At 45.1% G+C, this 20,725-nt stretch overlaps 1 protein-coding gene across 3 annotated transcripts in view; it reads left to right on the forward strand.

Annotated features, from left to right (window-relative positions):
• Positions 1 to 20,725, forward strand: part of PRKAG2 (protein kinase AMP-activated non-catalytic subunit gamma 2) — a 256,792-nt gene that overhangs the window by 162,110 nt on the left and 73,957 nt on the right. For all 3 annotated transcript variants that reach the window (XM_063126402.1, XM_063126386.1, XM_063126395.1), the window contains exon 4: positions 16,306 to 16,523. In XM_063126402.1, coding sequence (XP_062982472.1) covers positions 16,306 to 16,523 — 218 coding nt within the window. The remainder of the gene's footprint in view (positions 1 to 16,305; positions 16,524 to 20,725) is intronic.

A 20,725-nucleotide genomic window follows, 5' to 3' on the forward strand; every position in this document is an offset into this window, starting at 1 on the left:
GCATCTTTTCAGATTGCAGGTCCTGTTGATGTGCTGTTATGCCTTTGCCATGGTGAGGGATTAGTATAATTAAAGCCTGGGTTGCAGGGTTCCACTAAGAGTTGGGTTTTGGGCATGTTTCCCAAGGAGGCAGGAATAGGAATAGTACAGCACCACAGAGAGCTCCAAGTGGTGCTAGGGACAAGCTTGTTTGTATGTTACTCCCAACAGTTGGCAGGCTCAGACTGAACCTTAAATAGGACTTGGGCTTCCTAGAGGCGGATAGCTCCTCCCACACCCTGCATGAGGCCTTCTCCCTTAAAGGGGCCATGCTTGCATTTGAAGCCTTTGGCTGCAATAGCATGGTGGCAACTTAGATGTCATTTTGGCTTCAGAACTGGAATCCATGGAATCTGAGGATGGCAATATGACCAACTCCAGAACCGGGGCCACGACTGAGGGCCCTGAAGTGAGAGGAGTGTTGATGATTGCTTCCATATCCTCTGAGAGGTCTGCATCGGAGGCTTCTTCTGCTGACGGCTGTTTTTATGTTAGCCACAAAAAGAGAGTGCTTCTGGGCAGTGAGGCAAAGGAAGGATTTGCAGGGAGGAAGGCTGAGGACGCAAATACCTGAATTGGGAAAGGAAGAGTCTCCCGGAGCAGACAGCGGCTTCATCAAGTCTCTGGGAAATGTAGGCATACTTGAATTAAATGCCGCTGACAGGCAGCTCCGCTTTGTCTCCGGCCAGCCACTTCCAGCCGTGCACAGCAGAGTGCTGAGAGGAGTCAACAGCTGAGGACCGTCCCAGAGCCAGGCTCTGAAAGCCCTCTTGTGGCGATTTTTGTCCAGGTGTGCTCTACTTCAAGGCCAAACCTGTATGTCGGCAAGGGAGCTCGAAGCAGAGGCTGTCACCTCTTTGGCCTCCTCAGAAGTTGCCAATCAAGGAGAAGTAGTAGGGTTTACTTTTACTTTTTATAAAAAAAGTAAAGAAAAGAAGATTCCTGTGAGGAAGTAGCCTGGTTTCAGCCAGAAGGGCTCAGTAGATATGTTCACGTTATCCACTGCAAAGAAGTCCCAAGAGAAATAAACACAAGTTTGGATTTGTTCTGTAGCTAGCTGAGAGATCATAGAATCATAGAATAGCTGAGTTGGAAGGGGCCTACAAGGCCATCGAGTCCAACCCCCTGCTCAATGCAGAAATCCACCTTAAAGCATCCCTGACAGATGCTTGTCCAGCTGCCTCTTGAAGGCCTCTAGTGTGGGAGAGCCCACAACTTCCCTAGGTAACTGATTCCATTGTCGCACTGCTCTAACAGTCAGAAAGTTTTTCCTGATGTCCAGCTGGAATCTGGCTTCCTTTAACTTGAGCCCGTTATTCCGTATCCTGCACTCTGGGAGTGACAACCTTTTAAGTCTTTGAAGAGTGCTATCATGTGCCTCAATCTTCTCTTCTCCAGGCTAAACATGCCCAGTTCTTTCAGTCTCTCTTCATAGGGCTTTGTTTCCAGACCCCTGATCATCCTGGTTGTCCTCCTCTGAACACGCTCCACCCTTCTTGAATTGTGGAGCCCAGAACTGGACACAATACTCTAGATGAGGCCTAACCAGGGCCGAATAGAGAAGAACCAGTACCTCACGTGATTTGGAAGCTATACTTCTATTAATGCAGCCCAAAATAGCATTTGCCTTTCTTGCAGCCATATCGCACTGTTGGCTCATATTCAGCTTGCGATCTACAACAATTCCAAGATCCTTCTCGTTTGTAGTATTGCTGAGCCAAGTATCCCCCATCTTGTAACTGTGCCTTTGGTTTCTATTTCCTAAATGTAGAACTTGGCATTTATCCCTATCAAATTTCATCCTGTTGTTTTCAGCCCAGCACTCCAGCCTATCAAGATCACTTTGAAGTTTGCTTCTGTCTTCCAGGGTATTAGCTATCCCACCCAATTTGGTGTCATCTGCAAATTTGATAAGCGTTCCCTGCACCTCCTCGTCCAAATCATTAATAAAAATGTTGAAGAGCACTGGGCCCAGGACTGAGCCCTGAGGTACCCCACTCGTTGCCTCTCCCCAGTTTGAGAAGGTTCCATTGATAAGTACTCTTTGAGTCCGATTCTGTAGCCAACTGTGAATCCTCCTAATAGTGGAGTCTAGGGGTGTCCCCAAAAAGACGAAGGCAAAGAAATATGAACGGCAGAGAATCCAAAATCCATACAAAACATTTATTTCACGCCTAGCAATATGCCCTTCATTATGATGGGAGAGGGTGTGCATGGGGAGAATACCAAGGGAGGGTAGGAAGCCCTGTAGGCAGAGAGGGCATCCATATATATATGGGAAATATGTAAGCAGTGCCTCTCGGAGACAACAGTGAGGTAGGGCAAAAGTTCTGAGAACAGCCTCCCCCCCACAAACAGGTGTATTGGACTACAATGCTTATCATCCCCAGCCAGTGCAACACATCTGGAGGGCACAAGGTTGGGTAAGGCGGATCTAAAACATACAGCTGTATATGTGACCCATCATTCCAACTGTTACAAATTTTGATCACCAGGTACAGCAGGGATCAGGAAAGGCCCACAAGCAGTTTATTTTCTGTCAAACAGGAACCCACGCAGTCATCTGTCATCCCTTCAGGAGGGCTTTGGCGGGAGTCCAAGGAACCACACCGTCATATATTCATTAAGAGATTAATCTCCCACATTAGCACGATAAAAGTGATGTGGAGCAGAACTGAAAGTCTGAATCAGCCAAAGTTTTCCTCTCCCTCTGCCCGTTATCTCCCCATGGGCTGAGGCGGCACAGAGGCCTTTCGAATTTTAAAATGTAGGCAGTGCTCACTTATGGGAGCATCTTAATTGTAGCACCTCTATAATGAAAAATCCAACGTCACAAGGGAGAGAAAATGGCTAGCTAAGATTTTATTTTCATTCACTGCTTCCCTCCCCTAAGAGGCTTTAACATTTCTGTATTCAACTCTTGCCTTGCAACCTCAAAAATAAAAGGAAGCTGTATGGTGAGGTTGGGAGTTGAGAAGCTAGACATACCGCATTCCCTTGACAAGAGCTCGTGCATAATCCTGCTAAAGAAAAACACCTTTAGCAGCCCTTAGTAAGCCCTGCTGAGTTAAACAGGGATCACTCCCAAGCACAAAACGAATCCATTGTTTATTTTGTATATTTAGGGCACAGACCTATCAGGCCCGGCCCAAGGCAGGTCACCGCCTGAAGCAGGGATCTGCTGCTGCTACTGACTCCTCCTCTCCCCCATCTGTGCACTTGCCTGTTGCCAGGTAGTTTACTTTTCCTGGTGTGAATATGCACACCTGCATCACCAGTGTGCTGCCTTTAAGGTCTTTCTGCTTTAGAGGAGCCACGCAGAGCCTGTATGTCCGGCAAAATATCGCAACAGATCCCAGAACATTCAAGACTTCTCACGATTGCCTGACCTTGCCCAGGTGTGCCGAGCAGCACCTGAAGGCAGAAAAACCTTACAGTCAGCACGCTGGCAATACAGGTGTGCATGTCCACGCCAGGAAAAGTAAGCCAGCTGGCTGGCAGGGTGGGAGGCGATGCGAGGCAGGAGGAGCACAGGCAAGTGAATGGTTGCTTCTTGGTCCTGCTGGCTGCCTGCATGGCCAGCCGTGCAAGTGACTAGCAGGACCCAAAAGTGGCTGACCCTTTGGAGGGGGAGAGTGCCGCTCTTCCCATAATCCGCCGCCTGCTGCGCCGGCTTCCTCCCGCTTCATGGCAGGGCTGGAGCTGAATCTTATGTATGTTTAGATAGAAAAAAGTCTTACAACTTCCACCATTGAGCGCTGGGAGTTGCAGGACTTCTTTCTGTCTATACTTCCATAGGGTTGCACTCTTACTTATTTAAAGATTTATAGTCCACACTCCTAGCAGAACTTATCAGGGTGGCTTACACAATTCGGTTAAAGTAGCACCATTGGATACAAAAGCAATAGTAAAAAATAGTAAAAACAGTAGACAATGCAGCTTAAATCCAGCTCTGGTTCCAAAACAAAACTGTCTTTGTTCTTAAAAGGCCTGGAATTAGAGAGAGAAAAAGTATGTGCCCAAAAGCCTTCCTGGGGATAAGGGTGCTGCTATTGAGAAGGCTGTTTTCCTGGTTGTCACCTCCCGCAGGGGCATTATTAGATGGTACAGAACAGACAGTACCCTTTCAGAGCGTCTCTTATTTATGGAAGCTCAATCTGGCAAGCCAATACGGAAACTATAAATTGGCTTTGTTTTATTGCTGCAGGGGGATCCCATGATGACCAAAGGTTGAGCAATCAAGTCCAAGAAATATCCAGCAATATCTATCTATGTATCAATGTCGCACTCTTGCGTGACCAAGAAGCAAAACCCAAGATGGGGCTACTGGATGTACACAGGAAACTGCTTTATATGGATTCAGACCAATGGGCCACTTAGTCCAGTAATATCTACACCAGAAGTGGGCAGAAAGTAGCTCTCCAGAAGTTTTGGACTTCAACTCGCAGCATTGATCATGCTGGCAGGGGCTCATGGGAGTTGGTCCCAAACATCTGGAGATCTATCTTCTGCCCATCACTGGTCTGCTCTCCGTGGTTTCAGGCAGAGGTTCTTCCCAGTCCTACCTGGGGCTTTTGTCATGCAAGGCATGTGCCCTAACATGAGTTGTGGCCTTTCAATAGGGGCAGGGCTATTTAGATAGGAGTGGGCTTGATTCCCTGGGATCAATAAGAACAGGATGATTAGCCCCAATCCAGTAGAGTCCTGAAGTGCACACCTTCTCTTGGACAAATGAATGGCTGCTTTGTCATTCACTAATATAAAGGAAAGTAAGAGGCTGAATTTGGGGACACTGTTTGGGGCAAAATCTTCATTCCCTTCTTGGTTGTAGGTCACCCAGCCTTCCCTGGTAAGAATCCCTTAGAGAGTTCCAATGTGTGTCTGTGTTCTCTCTGAGTAGAGTCCACAGAGATGCATCACAACACCCGGAGATCCTTACAATATAGAAGTTCTCTCCTTTCTCTTGCTCCTCACACAAACACATCATCCACCATCATGATGGGCTTTTGGAAAGTATATTTATAAAAAGCAAGTTGGAGACAAGCGGTTGGATCCAGGGTCTGCCTTCCGTGCAAGGCAGGACCATAGTTCAGTGCACAGAGCACATGCTTTGCATGCAGAAGGTTCCAGGTTTGATCCTCGGCATCCCCAGATATGGCTGGAAAAATTCCTGCCTGAAACCCTGGAGAGCTGCTGCCAGTCAGTGTCAACAATACTGGGCTAGATGGACCAAGTGTCTGACTCAGTATAAGGCAGCTTCCTGTATTCCTGAGAGGAAGGGCTCCGCTTCCAGAACCTCCCTCTACTTGATTTTTGGGGATCACCCCTCACTCCCCCCCGCCCACAGCTCACCCTCATTCGCTATACAACGCAGCAGCCACCTCGCAGCCACCATAGGGCTTTCCTGGGAACCTGTGCACCAGAAAACTTGGGGACTTAGCCCAACTTTTCTTGCCGAAGCGAGGTCACTATGGCTCTTCTGCCATCTGAACTTGCTCCAGCATCATGCTGGGCATTCCTGGGTGGAAGGCAACCTTCCATTAGTCACTGGAAGTTAAGTGAGGGGCAGGGGGCAGGCAGCTGGCCCAGCGAGCCGAGTGGCCTCCGGAAAGCCCGCACAGCCTACTCCATTAGGATTACTCGCCGCCACCCCACAGCAGCGATACTGCGGAGTTTGGCGGCAGAGCAGTGCCAATGCAGTGCCGTGAAGGTAGGGTCTCTGTGTAGCATTTTCAGGGGGCTGGAGGGGTGGGATGGTCCACTTCCACCAGCGCAGTTGTTCCAGCTTGAATCTGGATCCAACCTGAAATTAAAGGACTTGTGTGTTTTGACTTCATCCAGGTAGCAGATTTGAATCTTGGTTCCTGGCCTGTTCTTGCCCATTCACACAGTCCAGGTTGCATCAAACGTGGGTCCAGCCAGTGCCAGGCAATCTGCATGTCAGCAGTTGTGTTATAATAGCACAAAATGGGGTCCCTGTGCTCATTTCTTTGAGTTAAAGACAGTATATGCAGGTCAGGACGCACCCTTACCTGGTCCTTTAAACGATCACTCAATCTGTCCACTTAATGCTGTGTGTTTTGTTGTTTATATCTGATGTCTTATTACTGTGCTTTCATTTTATATTGTTTTACTTTCTAAGCCATTTTGGACTTCTTGGGTTGAAAAACAGCCTAGAAATGGACATGCATACATACATAATTGCTCTGAAGTTGTCCCACTGTGCACATAGACTAAGAAATACCCTTGTTCAGCTGTCAGCATTGGCCAGTTTTCCACCTTTAGAAATATCCAGCATGCATGCCAAGCAGATAGCATAATGGTTTTACATGCATTAACATTCCACGTTCTGAATGGCATGCATAATATGCAGGCCATTTTGTAAAGCCTCAATGATTTCAGAGGGGTTTAGTGTGCCAAGAACAGGGCCAGATCTACGCCAAGCAGGATATAGCACTATGAAAGTGGTATATGGTCTGTGTCAATGGGCCCCAACAGTTGTCAGTGCACTTCAATACCGTTATAAAGCAATAGTGTGGCTCCTGCCTCTTATATACCACTTTATAGTGCTATATCCTGCTTAGATATAGCACTATAAAGTTCTATGAAAAGCCCCCAATAATTAGGGGGATAATTAGGGGAGTACTTTCCTCTGCTGTCTTGTTACTTTAGAGTAACCAGAGCTGTGTATATACTGTGATATATAGAATATACTGTGATTCTATAGAAGCTTGGAAAACAAGAACAAGGCTACTTGAGAATCAAAGCTTTAATTTAAAATAACACAACATTTCTAGCCCTGATAGATGGAAAGATATGCTTGAAAGTCTGTGAACAACATCTGGCAAAACCTGAGAGGCCAGAAGGGGTGCTGTGTAAAATTACTGGTGGTTGGGATGGAGCCTCCTTGCTCTTCTCCATAAGTCGTGGAAATGGAGTAAGAATATATATTTTCTTTGAGTCTTGGATAGCTCCTTTAAAGTTCTGCTGGAAACCTGGAGCAAATTCACCACTTCACTAACCTTGGAGCCACCAGCCTCCACTTCTCTCATTGAGAATTCCCCCTCTTTCTCACCCGCAAGCAAGAACCACATTCTCTCCCACACACTGGGTTTTGCTGCCACCAGGACCTTGAAAGCTCAGGCCCAATCCTTTACTCAGTCTTCTATCTGCAGGGACACACAGACTTTACTTTATAACATTGTACGTTTCTGGGCGCAAAGATTACTGCAGACGCTGACTGCAGCCAGGAAATCAGAAGACATTTACTTCTTGGGAGGAAACCAATGACAAATCTTGATAAAATAGTTAAGAGCAGAGACAGCACAGTGACAACAAAGGTCCACATAGTTAAAGCAATGGTATTCCCCGTAGTAACCTATAGCTGCGAGAGCTGGACCATAAGGAAAGCTGAGCGAAGGAAGAGAGATGCTTTTGAACTGTGGTGTTGGAGGAAAATTCTGAGAGTGCCGTGGACTGCAAGAAGATCAAACCAGTCCATACTCCAGGAAATAAAGCCAGACTGCTCACTTGAGGGAATGGTATTAAAGGCAAAACTGAAGTACTTTGGCCACATAATGAGAAGACAGGATACCCTGGAGAAGAGGCTGATGCTAGGGAAAGTGGAAGGCAAAAGGAAGAGGGGCCGACCAAGGGCAAGATGGATGGATGACATTCTGGAGGTGACAAACTTGACCTTGGGGAAGCTGGGGGTGGCAACAGCTGACAGAAAGCTCTGGCGTGGGCTGGTCCATGAAGTCACGAAGAGTCGGAAGCGACTGAACGAATAAACAACAAAACTGTTTCCTTTAGGACCTTCCTCTTACATAGCCAAGAGCAGAAGGCATAGGATTTTATAAACAAAGAAAGCTTTATTAATTACAATAAGCTGTTGAGTAATAAACAAGTAATTCTTAAATGGCTCAATCAATATAGGTTTTCTTGTACATAATACTCCAAAATCACCCTTTCAAACAATCTTTGCACAATCACCAGAGATCTCTCTCTCTCTCTCTCTCTCTCTCCCCTAAAATCCTATCTCTGATCTAATCCATCTGTCATCTTCCCTCTGTCTTTATCTCTGTTCTAAACCATCTCACATCATGTCCCTGTCTGCCTCACACAGGCCCAGCACTTTTTACATAGCACACACACTTCACCCCTCCTCCCAGCCAATCAGCTCCCAAATGCAAATTGACCATTCTCACCCTAGAGATACTTATGAAACCACAGATCTATAACAAGAATACACAAATATAAACATAAGCCCAATCCTATTTCCAACATCATCCAGTCAGAAGGTAGTTCCTCCTCCCCTGTTGATTGTTTCCAGCATCTCATGTTCAGATGCTGGAATGGGCTGAAGTTACAGGAAGCCAGATTCCGGCTGGACATCAGGAAAAACTTCCTGACTGTTAGAGCAGTACGACAATGGAACCAGTTACCTAGGGAGGTTGTGGGCTCTCCCACACCAGAGGCCTTCAAGAGGCAGCTGGACAATCATCTGTCAGGGATGCTTTAGGGTGGATTCCTGCATTGAGCAGGGGGTTAGACTCGATGGCCTTGTAGGCCCCTTCCAACTCTACTATTCTATGATTCTATGAATCTACTTCTGAACATTATAGTTCCTATAGTTATCATGACAAATAATAGATTTGTCTTCCATGAATTTGTCTAACTCCACCCTCACCCCATTAAAGCCATTTAATCTGGTGGCATCACACATCTTGTGGCACCAAATCCTACAAGTTAATTATGCATTCCTTAAAGAATTGCTTTCTTTTGACTATAAATTATACGACTTTTTTTAAAAAAAAAAAAAAGCAGCAAAATAAATTATGCAGTACAGATGAAAAATCCAGCAGCTTTCCTTAATTTGCATGGTATATGAGAATCTAGCTTTCCCTGTCGCAGAACTTGGGTTGCCCACATTGTGCAAAGCATGCATGGCATTGAGTGTGACAAATGCTGCTGGTAGCAATGACAGCACTAGCATGCCTACCGGCTGGGCTCAGCTAGAGCATAATGAACCTTGTTCCTTTAAGCCCTCACCATTGAAGAATGTGAAGAATTCTGTACTAAAAAACCAGGTGATGTGCTAAATAAATAAAGCCCGGGGTCTCTAGGCATTGTTTCCTACAATGTAACCGTCACCCAGCGCAAGCAGGGCAAGTGGCACCACGTTAGAAAGCGACAGGCTCGTGCGTAAGGGACAGGTTTGGAGGTCAGCGTGTCAGGGTTGTGTTGTCTCAGCCGTTGTCATGACGTTAACAGAGGCCAAGGATGTGTTAGCTCAAGGGCTACTTGCACGTGTTCGCTGATGTTCATCGGCTAATAATAAGACAAAGAAGAATGGCCTTTCCGATGCGCCGGTAAATACCCTGTGCAGGACTAGAAGAGTTGTAAACATTTCTAGTACTACAGCCTGAAACATCTGTTGAATGCAAAGATTCGTTGAATGCAGTTTTAGTCACAACAGTACCAATCCTTGGCATTTATACTTAGCCCTTCAGAGCATTCAAGGCCTTCGTATTCATTATCTCAATATTTCTTACGACAGTCTTCTAAGATTAGTCAATCATATTATCCCATGATCACCATCATCATCCCCACGCTACACATACACAAAGGACGGCCTGCCCCCACAATACCCCCTTTTCAGGGGAGGCCCTGCTGTGTCTCTCCCCCCCCCCCCCCGGTGTGAAGTGCAAATGGTGGGAAATGCGCTCGTGTCCAACGTGTGGGCTTCTTACACTATGTGAACAGAATGCTGGACTAGACAGGCCTTTGGTCTGATCCAGCGTAGTTCTTCTTATGTAATACAGAGCAGGGCCTTCTGGGTTGTAGCATCCAAACTTTAGAAGTCCCTGCCCTGGAGAGACTCTTCTGGTCTTTTCCTTATGGGACTTCAGACCCATAGTAAGAATTGTCTTACCCCAACGGGCCTTCATTACTGCTTAAGTTGTCATAGAATCGTAGAATAGCAGAGTTGGAAGGGACCTACAAGGCCATCGAGTCCAACCCCCTGCTCAATGCAGGAATCCACCCTAAAGCATCCCTGACAGATGGTTGTCCAGCTGCCTCTTGAAGGCCTCTAGTGTGGGAGAGCCCACAACCTCCCTAGGTAACTGATTCCATTGTCGTACCGCTCTAACAGCCAGGAAGTTTTTCCTGATGTCCAGCTGGAATCTGGCTTCCTTTAACTTGAGCCCGTTATTCCGGGTCCTGCACTCTGGGAGGATCGAGAAGAGATCCTGGCCCTCCTCTGTGTGACAACCTTTTAAGTCTTTGAAGAGTGCTATCATGTCTCCCCTCCATCTTCTCTTCTCCAGGCTAAACATGCCCAGTTCTTTCAGTCTCTCTTCATAGGGCTTTGTTTCCAGACCCCTGATCATCCTGGTTGCCCTCTTCTGAACACGCTCCAGCTTGTCTGCGTCCTTCTTGAATTGTGGAGCCCAGAACTGGACACAATACTCTAGATGAGGCCTAACCAGGGCCGAATAGAGAGGAACCAGTACTCACGTGATTTGTCCTCCTTGATTAAAGGGTTTATTGAGGCTGCTGGCAATGCTCTCACTTTTGCTGCTTGGATCGTTATGGGTATTGTTTAACATTTGTTCATTACAGTCCAACAGCACTGGGAAAACCACATGTTCCCTGCCCCTCATAGGGCCAAGCTAGATGTGGTATAAGGTCAGCAGGGATCTTGCATCTCTCCCATATATCTTGGGAAGCAGTAGAGGAAAGTGGACAAGGGAACCCATGGTAGAAGCAGCTGCAGTTCCATCCTTTGCTGCCTTGTAACTTTTAAAGGGAAAAAGCTTGCAGTCTGGCCACACTGTAGGAATTGTGTTTTCTTGCTTCGATATGTGGTTTCCTCTGCCCAGACTCCTTTCGATACAAATCCTCGACATACTTTTCACCTGCTGCTTTTGTATGTGCCCTAGAAGCCATTAAGCAACGGCAGTCAGCTGTTACAGCATGAAATTTGCAGTCATTGGCTTAAACGTCTGGCATTCTTTGCAGTGAATCAGCCTAATGAAGAAATAGCAGGCCCGGCTCAGCTTCACTACAAGCGACTGGCTCTACTTAACATTCACCAGCCATTGCCTCCCTACTCCTCTGTTTTCACCGCTAGCAGAAGAATGCAAACCGGGGAGTGTTGTCCCAATTTATATAAGGATTCCAAGGAAAGGGAATACTTCACACTGTGCCCTTACATTGCCAAATGGAATATCTGTTTATTTGAAACATTGGCACAAAAATTGTAAGCAAACACTTAAAAGGTACGGAAACTATTTAGACCCGGGAGCAACAGCCTTGTATACTCAGATCCTGAGCAGAGCCAGGAAAGAAGAGACTAAACTGTTGCAAAAGATGGGAACCGCACGACTGATTAACTGCAGATATAACCTTAATGTCAACATGTCTTCACAAATCCGAAGCAAGGAAAGAAGCTGAATTCTAAGCCTTTTCAGGTATATTCTTTTCTCTTCAAGGGCCCATCAGGGTGTGTGCAAAGTTGGACAGAATTGGTGCCATCAAGAATCACCCATTTGAGTACCAACACAGTTCTGTGATGGAGTTTGGGTATGGGTGGATGGGAGGTGGGGAGTTACTAACTCTTACCCTCCATGCTTCAATCCCAATCCAAGTTGGGAGATGTCCATCTTCACCCTTTGTATATCCTCAAATTGCCCTATCTATCCTATTTCGGCAGTGACAACAGGAGCAGAAGAAAAAACTAGATTATGCACAACCTTCAAATGTTCCAAAAGAGTCTGCACCTGATGGCTGCCTCCAGAAGAGGCTTTCATGGAGCATCATCAGACGGAGGGGAAATCACATTTCCATACCATTGCTTCTCCACCCCTGTTCCACCATACTTCCTCTTTCTACCCAGAAAAACCACATGGCCCATTCAGGGGCTGTTTTTATTGCGCCGCTTTTCCTGCACACAGCAGGAAATAGCGGCACATTCCGTTTTTAAAAATTGGATTAAAAGGGGTTTACTTTGTGACGGAAAAAAGGCAAGAAGGAGCGGGAGGCACGCAGGAGGCGGACGTCGTCTAAAGGATGTGCGAACATCCGTAAGTGGCCAGTAGCAAGCGTGTGATAAAACGCTCGTCCGATGATGCCCATGGTGTCATTGACCTGCCTCATTCACAGAATTTTAGGGTGGGAGATCCAGACACTGTTGTCTTCCACTTGTAACCCTGCTGTGTTTTCTCACTACTTCTTCCATCTTTTTTCATACTGCAGAAAATCTCTTAAGGAAAAAAAAGATGGAATTACTGCATAATGCCTTCCGATAGGTAGCACTAGGAGACCTATGTCTGGAAGCACCTAATAACCATTTAATGTATCTGTCTTCCTTATTTACTGGTGTGCTGATTACATTGCTAGCTGTATGGTTCAACTCCCGTGTGTCTGGTTATTTCCATTTTGGCACAGGTTGTTCCTATCAGAAATCTATGCCCTGTGTCTGGTTATTTCCATTTTGGCACAGGCTGTTCCTATCAGAAGTCCATTCAGTTAACTTGTTAGTCCATTAGCTCCTGTTATAAACACATTGCAGCAGCTACCACTATCAGATCTAATGCAGTGGTTTCTCTCTCCGTTTGACGGTTTGTCATTTTCTTCATTTGCAGCTTCTGCCAAAACTTCAAGCACTTTGAACACTTACATGCCCATAACAACTTTATAGATAAAAAGATGTTCTAGAAAGGAATGTAATACATTTAAGCCTGCTGAGAATCAAACACTGGGGGGGGGGGGGGGGGGAATGAAGCTGCAATCCTGTACAGATTTCCCAAGGAGTAAGCTTCACAGGATACAATGGGGCTTACTTCTGAGTAAACATTTGCTACAGCGGAGAGCAACACGTATCCCATGGGTTGCTTGTCCCCACCCCACCCCCGGCCAAATTTGCTTCTGCAGCAAAACATTTGATGGTATGCTGCCAGGTTTGGGTAACAAACCACAATGGTGGCCTAAAAAAGCCAACTTTATTTTTAAAACAAGGTGTGCTTGTTTTGAAGCTAAATTTGGCCTTTTTAGGGCACTGTTGCTGTTTGCTGCTGAAACTCGTCAGCCAACCCCTGATGATTTTGCTGCTGCTGCCGCCACTGAATTTCAACAGTACATGGCAGCAGTACAGACCCTGGAGGGCTGATGGGGGTTGAAATTGGCCCCCGGAGTCCCTAAAGTTGCCCAGCCCAATTTATAGGATTGTGTTGTGAGCTAGAAGATTTGGCTCCTATATACTCAGTAGAAGTCGATAGGAGTTAGTGACATTTAGAACCTCAAGTAACCTCAGTTTGTGTCCTGTTGAACTGATTTCTAGCCAACTACAACATCTGCTTTAAGACATAGGGGTATTGGTGTCTGATATCTTGGCAAGAAGATGGAGGCCATGCCTTTTCAAAAATATAGAAAAGGGTATTCCTGTATGGAGCAGGGGGTTGGACTAAACTGCCAGTATCATACTGCCTTTATACAAATCTATGATGCGACCACACTTAGAATATGGTGTACAGTTCTGGTCACCACACCTAAAAAAAGGATATTATAGAGCTGGGAAAAGTGCAGAAAAGGGAAACTAAAATGATTAAGGGGCTGGAGCTTCTCCCCTATGATGGAAGGTTTCATCAACTGGGATTGTTTAGCTTGGAAAAAAGGAGGCTAAGAGGAGACATGATAGAGGTGTACAAAATTATGCATGGTATGGAGAATGTGGATAGGGAGACATTTTTCTCCCTCTCTCAAAATACTAGAACCCGGGGTCATCCAGGACAAATAAAAGGAAGTACTTCTTTGCACAGCGCATAGTTAAATTATGCGCTGTGCATAATTTATACCTACCACAGGATGTAGTGATGGCCACCAATTTGGATGGCTTTAAAGGGGGGTTGGATAAATTCCTAGAGGCGAAGTCTATCAATGGCTACTAGCCATGATGGTTGTGTGCTATCTCCAGTATGTGAGGCAGTAAGCCTGTGTGCACCAGTTGCTGGGGAACATGGGCGGGAGGGTGCTGTTGCCCTGTGTCCTGCTTTGTTGGTTCCTGGCCGATGGCTGGTTGGAGACTGTGTGAACAGAGTGCTGGACTAGATGGACCCTTGGTCTGATCCAGCATGGCACTTCTGATGTTCTTAGATTCCTTCCAGCTCTAAAATCCTTTGATTCTTTGATTTATTATTGCCACTAGCTAAAACACACAGCTTCTTTCTATAGGAGTGCATTGCAAAAAGATGTGTTAAACCGAACTAAACTCCTAAAGGCCTAAATAATATCGGACATAGAGAAAACTACACAAAGGAAGGTTAAGGAGCTGCAGTTTAATCACGTAGGTGTAGCTGAGCTTGAAATATTTCTTTACTCCAGTGTAACTGTGCACCATCCAAATCCAGACAGAGACCAACATGCTGAAGGAGGGAAGAATTAACACTCCCCCACACTGCACCTGTTTTCCTCTCGAAATTCAAACACACACACACCCCATTCCTGCAGGGGGTTAAAAAAAATCCTCTTAATTGGAGTTGGAGACTCCCTCCCCCTTTTAATCCCCCTGTGGGGGTGGGGGGTAGCATTTCTGGAAAACACAGGGGGAGGGGAGATTTCATCCTTCCCTCCCCAAGTGTGCTGGTCCTGATCTGTTTTGGGACTGCATGCAGTCACATCAGGGAGAAGAAAAATATCCGGCTCAGCTACACCTACCAGATCGTGTAGTTTGGCTCTCTGCTTCCCAACTCAGTAGCTCATCTTGCTTCCTGCTCTGGATGAGTGACAACCCCACCAGAGGGACTGATCGCTTCTTACACACTGGTTTTAATCTAGAGTGACCCTATGGAAAGGAGGACAGGGCTCCTGTATCTTTAACAGTTGCATAGAAAAGGGAATTTCAGCAGGTGAAATTTCATAATTATTATTATGATGCTATTAGAATGTAAGCCTACGTGGCAGGGTTTTGCTATTTTATTGTTTTACTCTGTACAGCACCATGTACACTGATGGTGCTAAATAAATAAATAAATAAAAGGTGTCATTTATATATATGGAGAACCTGGTGAAATTACCTCTTCATCACAACAGTTAAAGCTGCAGGAGCCCTGCCCTCTTTTGTATCTGGTCACTCTAGTATAGCTCCTGCAGTTTTAACTGCTGTGATGAAGAGAGAATTTCACCAGGTTCTCTCTATATATACAAATGACACCTGCTGTAATCTCCTTTTCAATACAACTGTTAAAGATACAGGAGCTCTGTCCTCCTTTTCATAAGGTCACCCTATTTAATCTGAGGCAGTGCCGATGAGGTGATTGAAATGTGTCTTAAGATTTTTTGAACTATATAATATTTATAATACTTCCTTACAGTTTAAAGAACAAAGTGGCTAGTAAGCAATACATTAAAAAGTGCATTAGAAAGTGACTCTATCTGTGTCTACAGTCTATTTTAGCACATCAGTCGGGTGCATGTGTTCACCAGGCCTTTGACCTGCACCCTCATTTCTGAAACGTGGTTTTTTTTAACCTTTTTTACAATGCTGTTGTTAGGGAACAAGAGATGAGGATAGTACAGCACTTCCCCAACTTGGTGCCCTCCACATGTGTTGGATTGCAACTCCCATGATTCCCAGCCACCCTCAACCAGCTACAAAGGAGGGCAGGGCTCCTGCAGCTTTAACTGTTGTGATGAAAAGGGAATTCCACCAGGTGCTGCATGTATACAAATGACACCTGCTGAAATTCCCTGTTCTATGCAACTGTTAAAGATGCAGGAGCCCTGTCCTCCTTTCCATAGGGTCACCCTACCAGCCACATGGTCCATGAGCATGCTGCCTAGGATTGATGGGAATTGCAGTGCAACACATCCAGAAGGCAGCAGGTTGTGGAAGGCTGCTAAAAATTGTAGCCAGGTGATAGAATTAAGTGGAGGAAGCCGTAGCAGGCTTTGCATAGAAGGCATCATGTCCTGAACATCTGCAGTTAGAGGAGTTCAGGGTGCCCATTGGAGGAGGCCGTAATGGCTTAGATGGACCAATGGTATGACTCAATATCATTGTATAGATTAAAATGGCTGCTGTTTAAAAGTATTGTATACCAGCAGGGGGTGAAAGACCCACATTTCATAGGGTAAAATATAGGATATTTGATTGCATGTTTGGAGAGCAAAAGGTTCAGCAACTTTGTACAGATGAAGCCATTACCCAGAATCCTACATGTGGACACCAAAGTTTAGTAATTTTGTGGGTATTTTTCTTTATAGCCTCTGGTCTCTCCTCTTCTCCGTCGACCCCAACACAAGTGACCAAGCAGCCAACATTTCCAATTGAATCCTACAAACATGAACCCGAGAGGCTAGAGACGCGGATCCACACATCCTCTTCCCCCCTGGATACAGGACAGAGATTCAGCCTGCCACCAGGACAAAGCCTGGCTAAGCCCCCCACTCCAGCACACAGCCCGTCTGCTACCGCAAAAGCAGTAAGTATAGACAATTTCTTTTCTCTGTAAGAAGACCAAAAGGCTTGTATCTTAGTACTGAAATAGTTCTTTTGAGTGTTTAACATGCATTATCCTCTTGTAATCCTTACAAGAACCCTGCAAGGTAGGTAAGTATTATTATCATCTCTTTTCTCACTTGTGGTGGCTTTTCTAGATGACATGAGGCTTTGCCAGGTCATGCTGTCTTTTACTACTTCAGGAATTTCCTGACAATTGAGCATGTTTTAAGTATGACTGCTTTCTGGATGCTGGTGTGGATGTAGTTTGGTAGGCCCAGTTTCTGAAGGTTTTCTGCGTAGTTTTTTTATGTGATGCCAGTGACTGACGTGACTAACAGAATAATTTTGATCTTTTCCTGTTGCCATAGTTATTTAACTTCCATGGCAGTGGTGTATATTGTTCTCTCTTCTCTTCCTTTTCTGAAACATTTTTGCTATTAGGTATTGCTATGTCAATGAGGCATGTGTGATTTTCTTTTTTTGGCTATAACTCTTACGTCTTTTCAGTTGCAAGTTATTGTCTGTATGAATTGTTCTGTCCCAATTATTCTTCATCATCATCATCATCATCATCATCATCATAAGTTTATTGTGCTAGCCGAAGGCCATGACAAATACAATTATTATTCCTATATTGCAGAAAGGGGGAGACTGAAGTTGAGAATGAGTGTTTTGCCTAAGGTCTCCTACAGAAGCCATAATAGAAGTGAGATATGAACCACAGACTTCTCACGTCCCAGCTCACACTCTTTAGGCTGGAATCTATGCATATTTATTATATTTATATCCTACCTTTTTTCCTCTAAGGAACCAAAGCTAGCTTGCGTGGTTTTCCCCCTCTTCATTTTATCCTCGCAACAACAACCCTGTGAGGTAGGTTAGTCACAGAGACTGTGACTGACCCAAAGTCACCCAGGGAGCTTCATGGGCGAATGGGGACTATAACCCAGATCTCCCGAGTCTCAGTCCAACTCTATAGCTACTGCAACACACTGGCTCTTGGCAGTAAATTGTATTAAACTGAAGATGTAAACTTCCATAGGGTTACACTTTCAGGCACAGCTTTATGCTTCCAGAAGGTGTGTTCATTTTTATCTTGCACGCTGAGTAGTCCAGCCACCTGTCCCAACTGTTATTGTCATTAATGACTAGGACCTCTGTCATCAGTAGGATACAATGTTTAATTTGTTAGGACACAATGTTCATTATAAAGTGGTGGGTAAAGCTCTTCTGGAGACTTGGGTTCCTTCCTCAGACCAACCTGTTCTGCTTAATCCTGTGTAGAAACCTGGCTATGAAGTTCATCATCTGGCTTGTTTACAGCATCAATAATATCCCTAAGTGGTTCCAAAAATAAATTTCCTTCCTCAAAGATATGGAATACACTGTATTTCCCCTTCAACATTCTTAGTTTGAATAGAAACCCTCACCAGTAGCCTCATCATATATTTTTGCTGAACCTTAGATGTTTAAAAAGAGCCTCGTGTGGTGCAGAGCAGTAAAGCAGCAGTTTCTGCAGCTGAAACTCTCCCCATGGCCTGAGTTCGATCCCAGCAGAAGCTGGTTTCAGGCAGCCGGCTTGGGTCAACTCAGCCTTCCATCCTCCCAAGGTCGGTAAAATGAGTACCCAGCTAGCTGGGGAGAAGGTAATAACAGCCGGGGAAGGCAACGGCAAACCACCCCGCTATAAGGCCTGCCAAGAAAACTTCAGCAAAAGCTGGCGTCCCTCCAAGAGTCAGTAATGACTCAGTGCTTGCACGAGAGGTTCCTTTCCCTTCCCTAGATGTTTAAAAGGTTGCCTTTTGAGATCACATCTGATCAGATCAAATCCTCCAGTCCATTTCATTAAAATATAGCAAAGATGTCTTTTGGACACGTCAGCCCCCTTGTTCATCTAAAGTTTTGTAAAGAACACGAGAGCCATGCTGTATCAGAGTAGAGGCCTATCTAGTCTAGCATTCTGTTTCCAAAGTGGCCCACGAGAAGCTCACAAAGCGAAGCAAGCAGGAATCCTTTGCCTTCAACATCATCTGGCACAATCAGGATTATTACTTCCCCCCACCCCCTTGGCATATACTGTCTAACTTCTCAGTTTGTACACATCACTTGTTAATAGATTTCTTTTGAATATTTATTTGTGTCCATTTTTAGCTCACTTGATCCCAAGAGCTTCAGGCAGGCAACAATACATTTAGGGCACGATCCTATGCATGTTTAGACGGGGGAAAAACCTCCTTCAACTCTCAGCATTTCCATTCAACAACGCTGGTTGGGAGATGCTGGGTTGTAGGACTTTTTTCTGTCTAAACATGCATACGATTGTCCCTTTAATGGATGAAACTATAGCCATTACAAATAGAAGTATTTCTGGATTGTACCATTTCAAACAGCTGGTAAGGGGTTACATTTCTGGGATGGTCTGCCACATTAAAAAACAACGCCTCCCTATATAAATTCCCTGCATGTAGAAAAGCAGCACATCAATGAGAAAAAGTTCCAACCTACCACTAATATGGTAGTTTTTGTTGGACAGTGATTTTCCCCCCGTTGGAGAGCATTCAAAAATGTGATCCCCTTTATTTGGACTTTGGCCAGGCTAGACATAGCGCCAAAGTTGAGGTCCAATGTAGATCTGTCCATTGTCGGATGGAAACAGAAGATATGGGACCTCGCTCTAAGTGGTAAAGCAGCATCAGAAAGTTTTTATGAGACTTTTTTTCAGCAGATATGAATACAGCTTCTCTACGCCCGCCAGCTTCACATGGTCCACTTTGGAGGGACCTTTTAGGCTGAAATACCTTGAAATGCTTTACACAACATGAACTGGACAACGTGTCCCCTCCCCCAGTTGGATCATCCAATATAGGACCAATAATCAAATGAAATATGTTAAAATTATTAGTGTCTAATGTATTTACCTGTGTGTGTGTGTGTGTGTGTGTGTGTGTGTGTGTGTGTGTGTTTTTTTAAAAAAGTGATCCCTGGTCATGCAGTGTGAAGCAGTAACAATGTAAGAAGGACTCTAGCATATGGTTTTACTAAATATAAGAACATAAATATTTGTGATCAGCCCTAAGACATACATTCAGCAGCCAAATGCAAGTAATACAATAGTCAAGCATAAAAAATATTAACCCATACCATCAAAAGCCAGCTCAAACACAAAGATCTCGCAACACTTTCAGTCCTGGGCATTCACTTTGACAGGGGAATTCCTCTGTTGTGGTACATCCACTGAGAATTGCTCTGGAAAATTATGATCCCAACGTGAGGAGTTAAAAGTGTGCTCGCACATGATCTGAGAAATTACAGTGAGTCACAAAGAAGGAAGTAGCTTCTTAGATATGTTGTCTTAACCATTATAAGGGCCGTTGTAGGCCACAAGTGTGCATAGAATCTGGTAGGGTCCCAGTGCATGTGGTGGAACACTCTCCTTCCAGAATCTCATTGCTGTCAACAGTCTGTGCTAGCTAGAGAATCTAGAGACCTATATTAAAAAGCAGTTGTGGAAATCAGTAAATTTAGAGTTAAACTTCTTCAGACTGGGAGGTGAGGGAGGCCTCAATAGATCAGAATTGACAGTAACATGCAAGGCAAGGAGAAATTTACCGTTACAGCTGGGAGGTAGTCAGCCAAAGGAGTTAATCAAAGACTGGGCTGCAGTATATGCTAGGACATCAGAAACGGAGTGAAAGTGATATGCCAAACGGAGCAATTGCCCACGCTGTCTGAGATCAGATAGGAAGGTCAAGGCTAGTAGATTTGTGTGTGGGATGACAGTCAGGGAAAGAAAGGGCAAAGGCAGGGCTAAGTGCATTTGATCTTACTGTAGAAGCACAGATGTTGGTACTGGATACAGAATTCTGCATCCTGCAACTCTTGGCTTTCATTTATTTCATCCTTCCATGTAGCTTGGCTACCTTATGAGGTTATTTCTTTGTGTAAGTGGATGGCTACCTTTTTATTGCCCTTGTGTCTTTAACTGAAGCAGCTGAAGCTTTGACCAGTGTGAGTTAAGTGGTTGAGAAACATTTCAGTCGCTAAGACAACAATCCTATGGTCCCTGGGAGAGTGTCCCAGGGACCAAAGGATTGCTTGTAGAATCCTTCTAAGGTCAGACACAATGTTCCAACCTCAGAAGAGGAAATTGGAGATCCAACCTCCTCCGTTAGCAGCCAGCAT

The sequence above is a fragment of the Elgaria multicarinata genome, chromosome 1, assembly GCF_023053635.1.
Source record: "Elgaria multicarinata webbii isolate HBS135686 ecotype San Diego chromosome 1, rElgMul1.1.pri, whole genome shotgun sequence".
In the NCBI taxonomy this organism is placed as follows: Eukaryota; Metazoa; Chordata; class Lepidosauria; order Squamata; family Anguidae; genus Elgaria; species Elgaria multicarinata.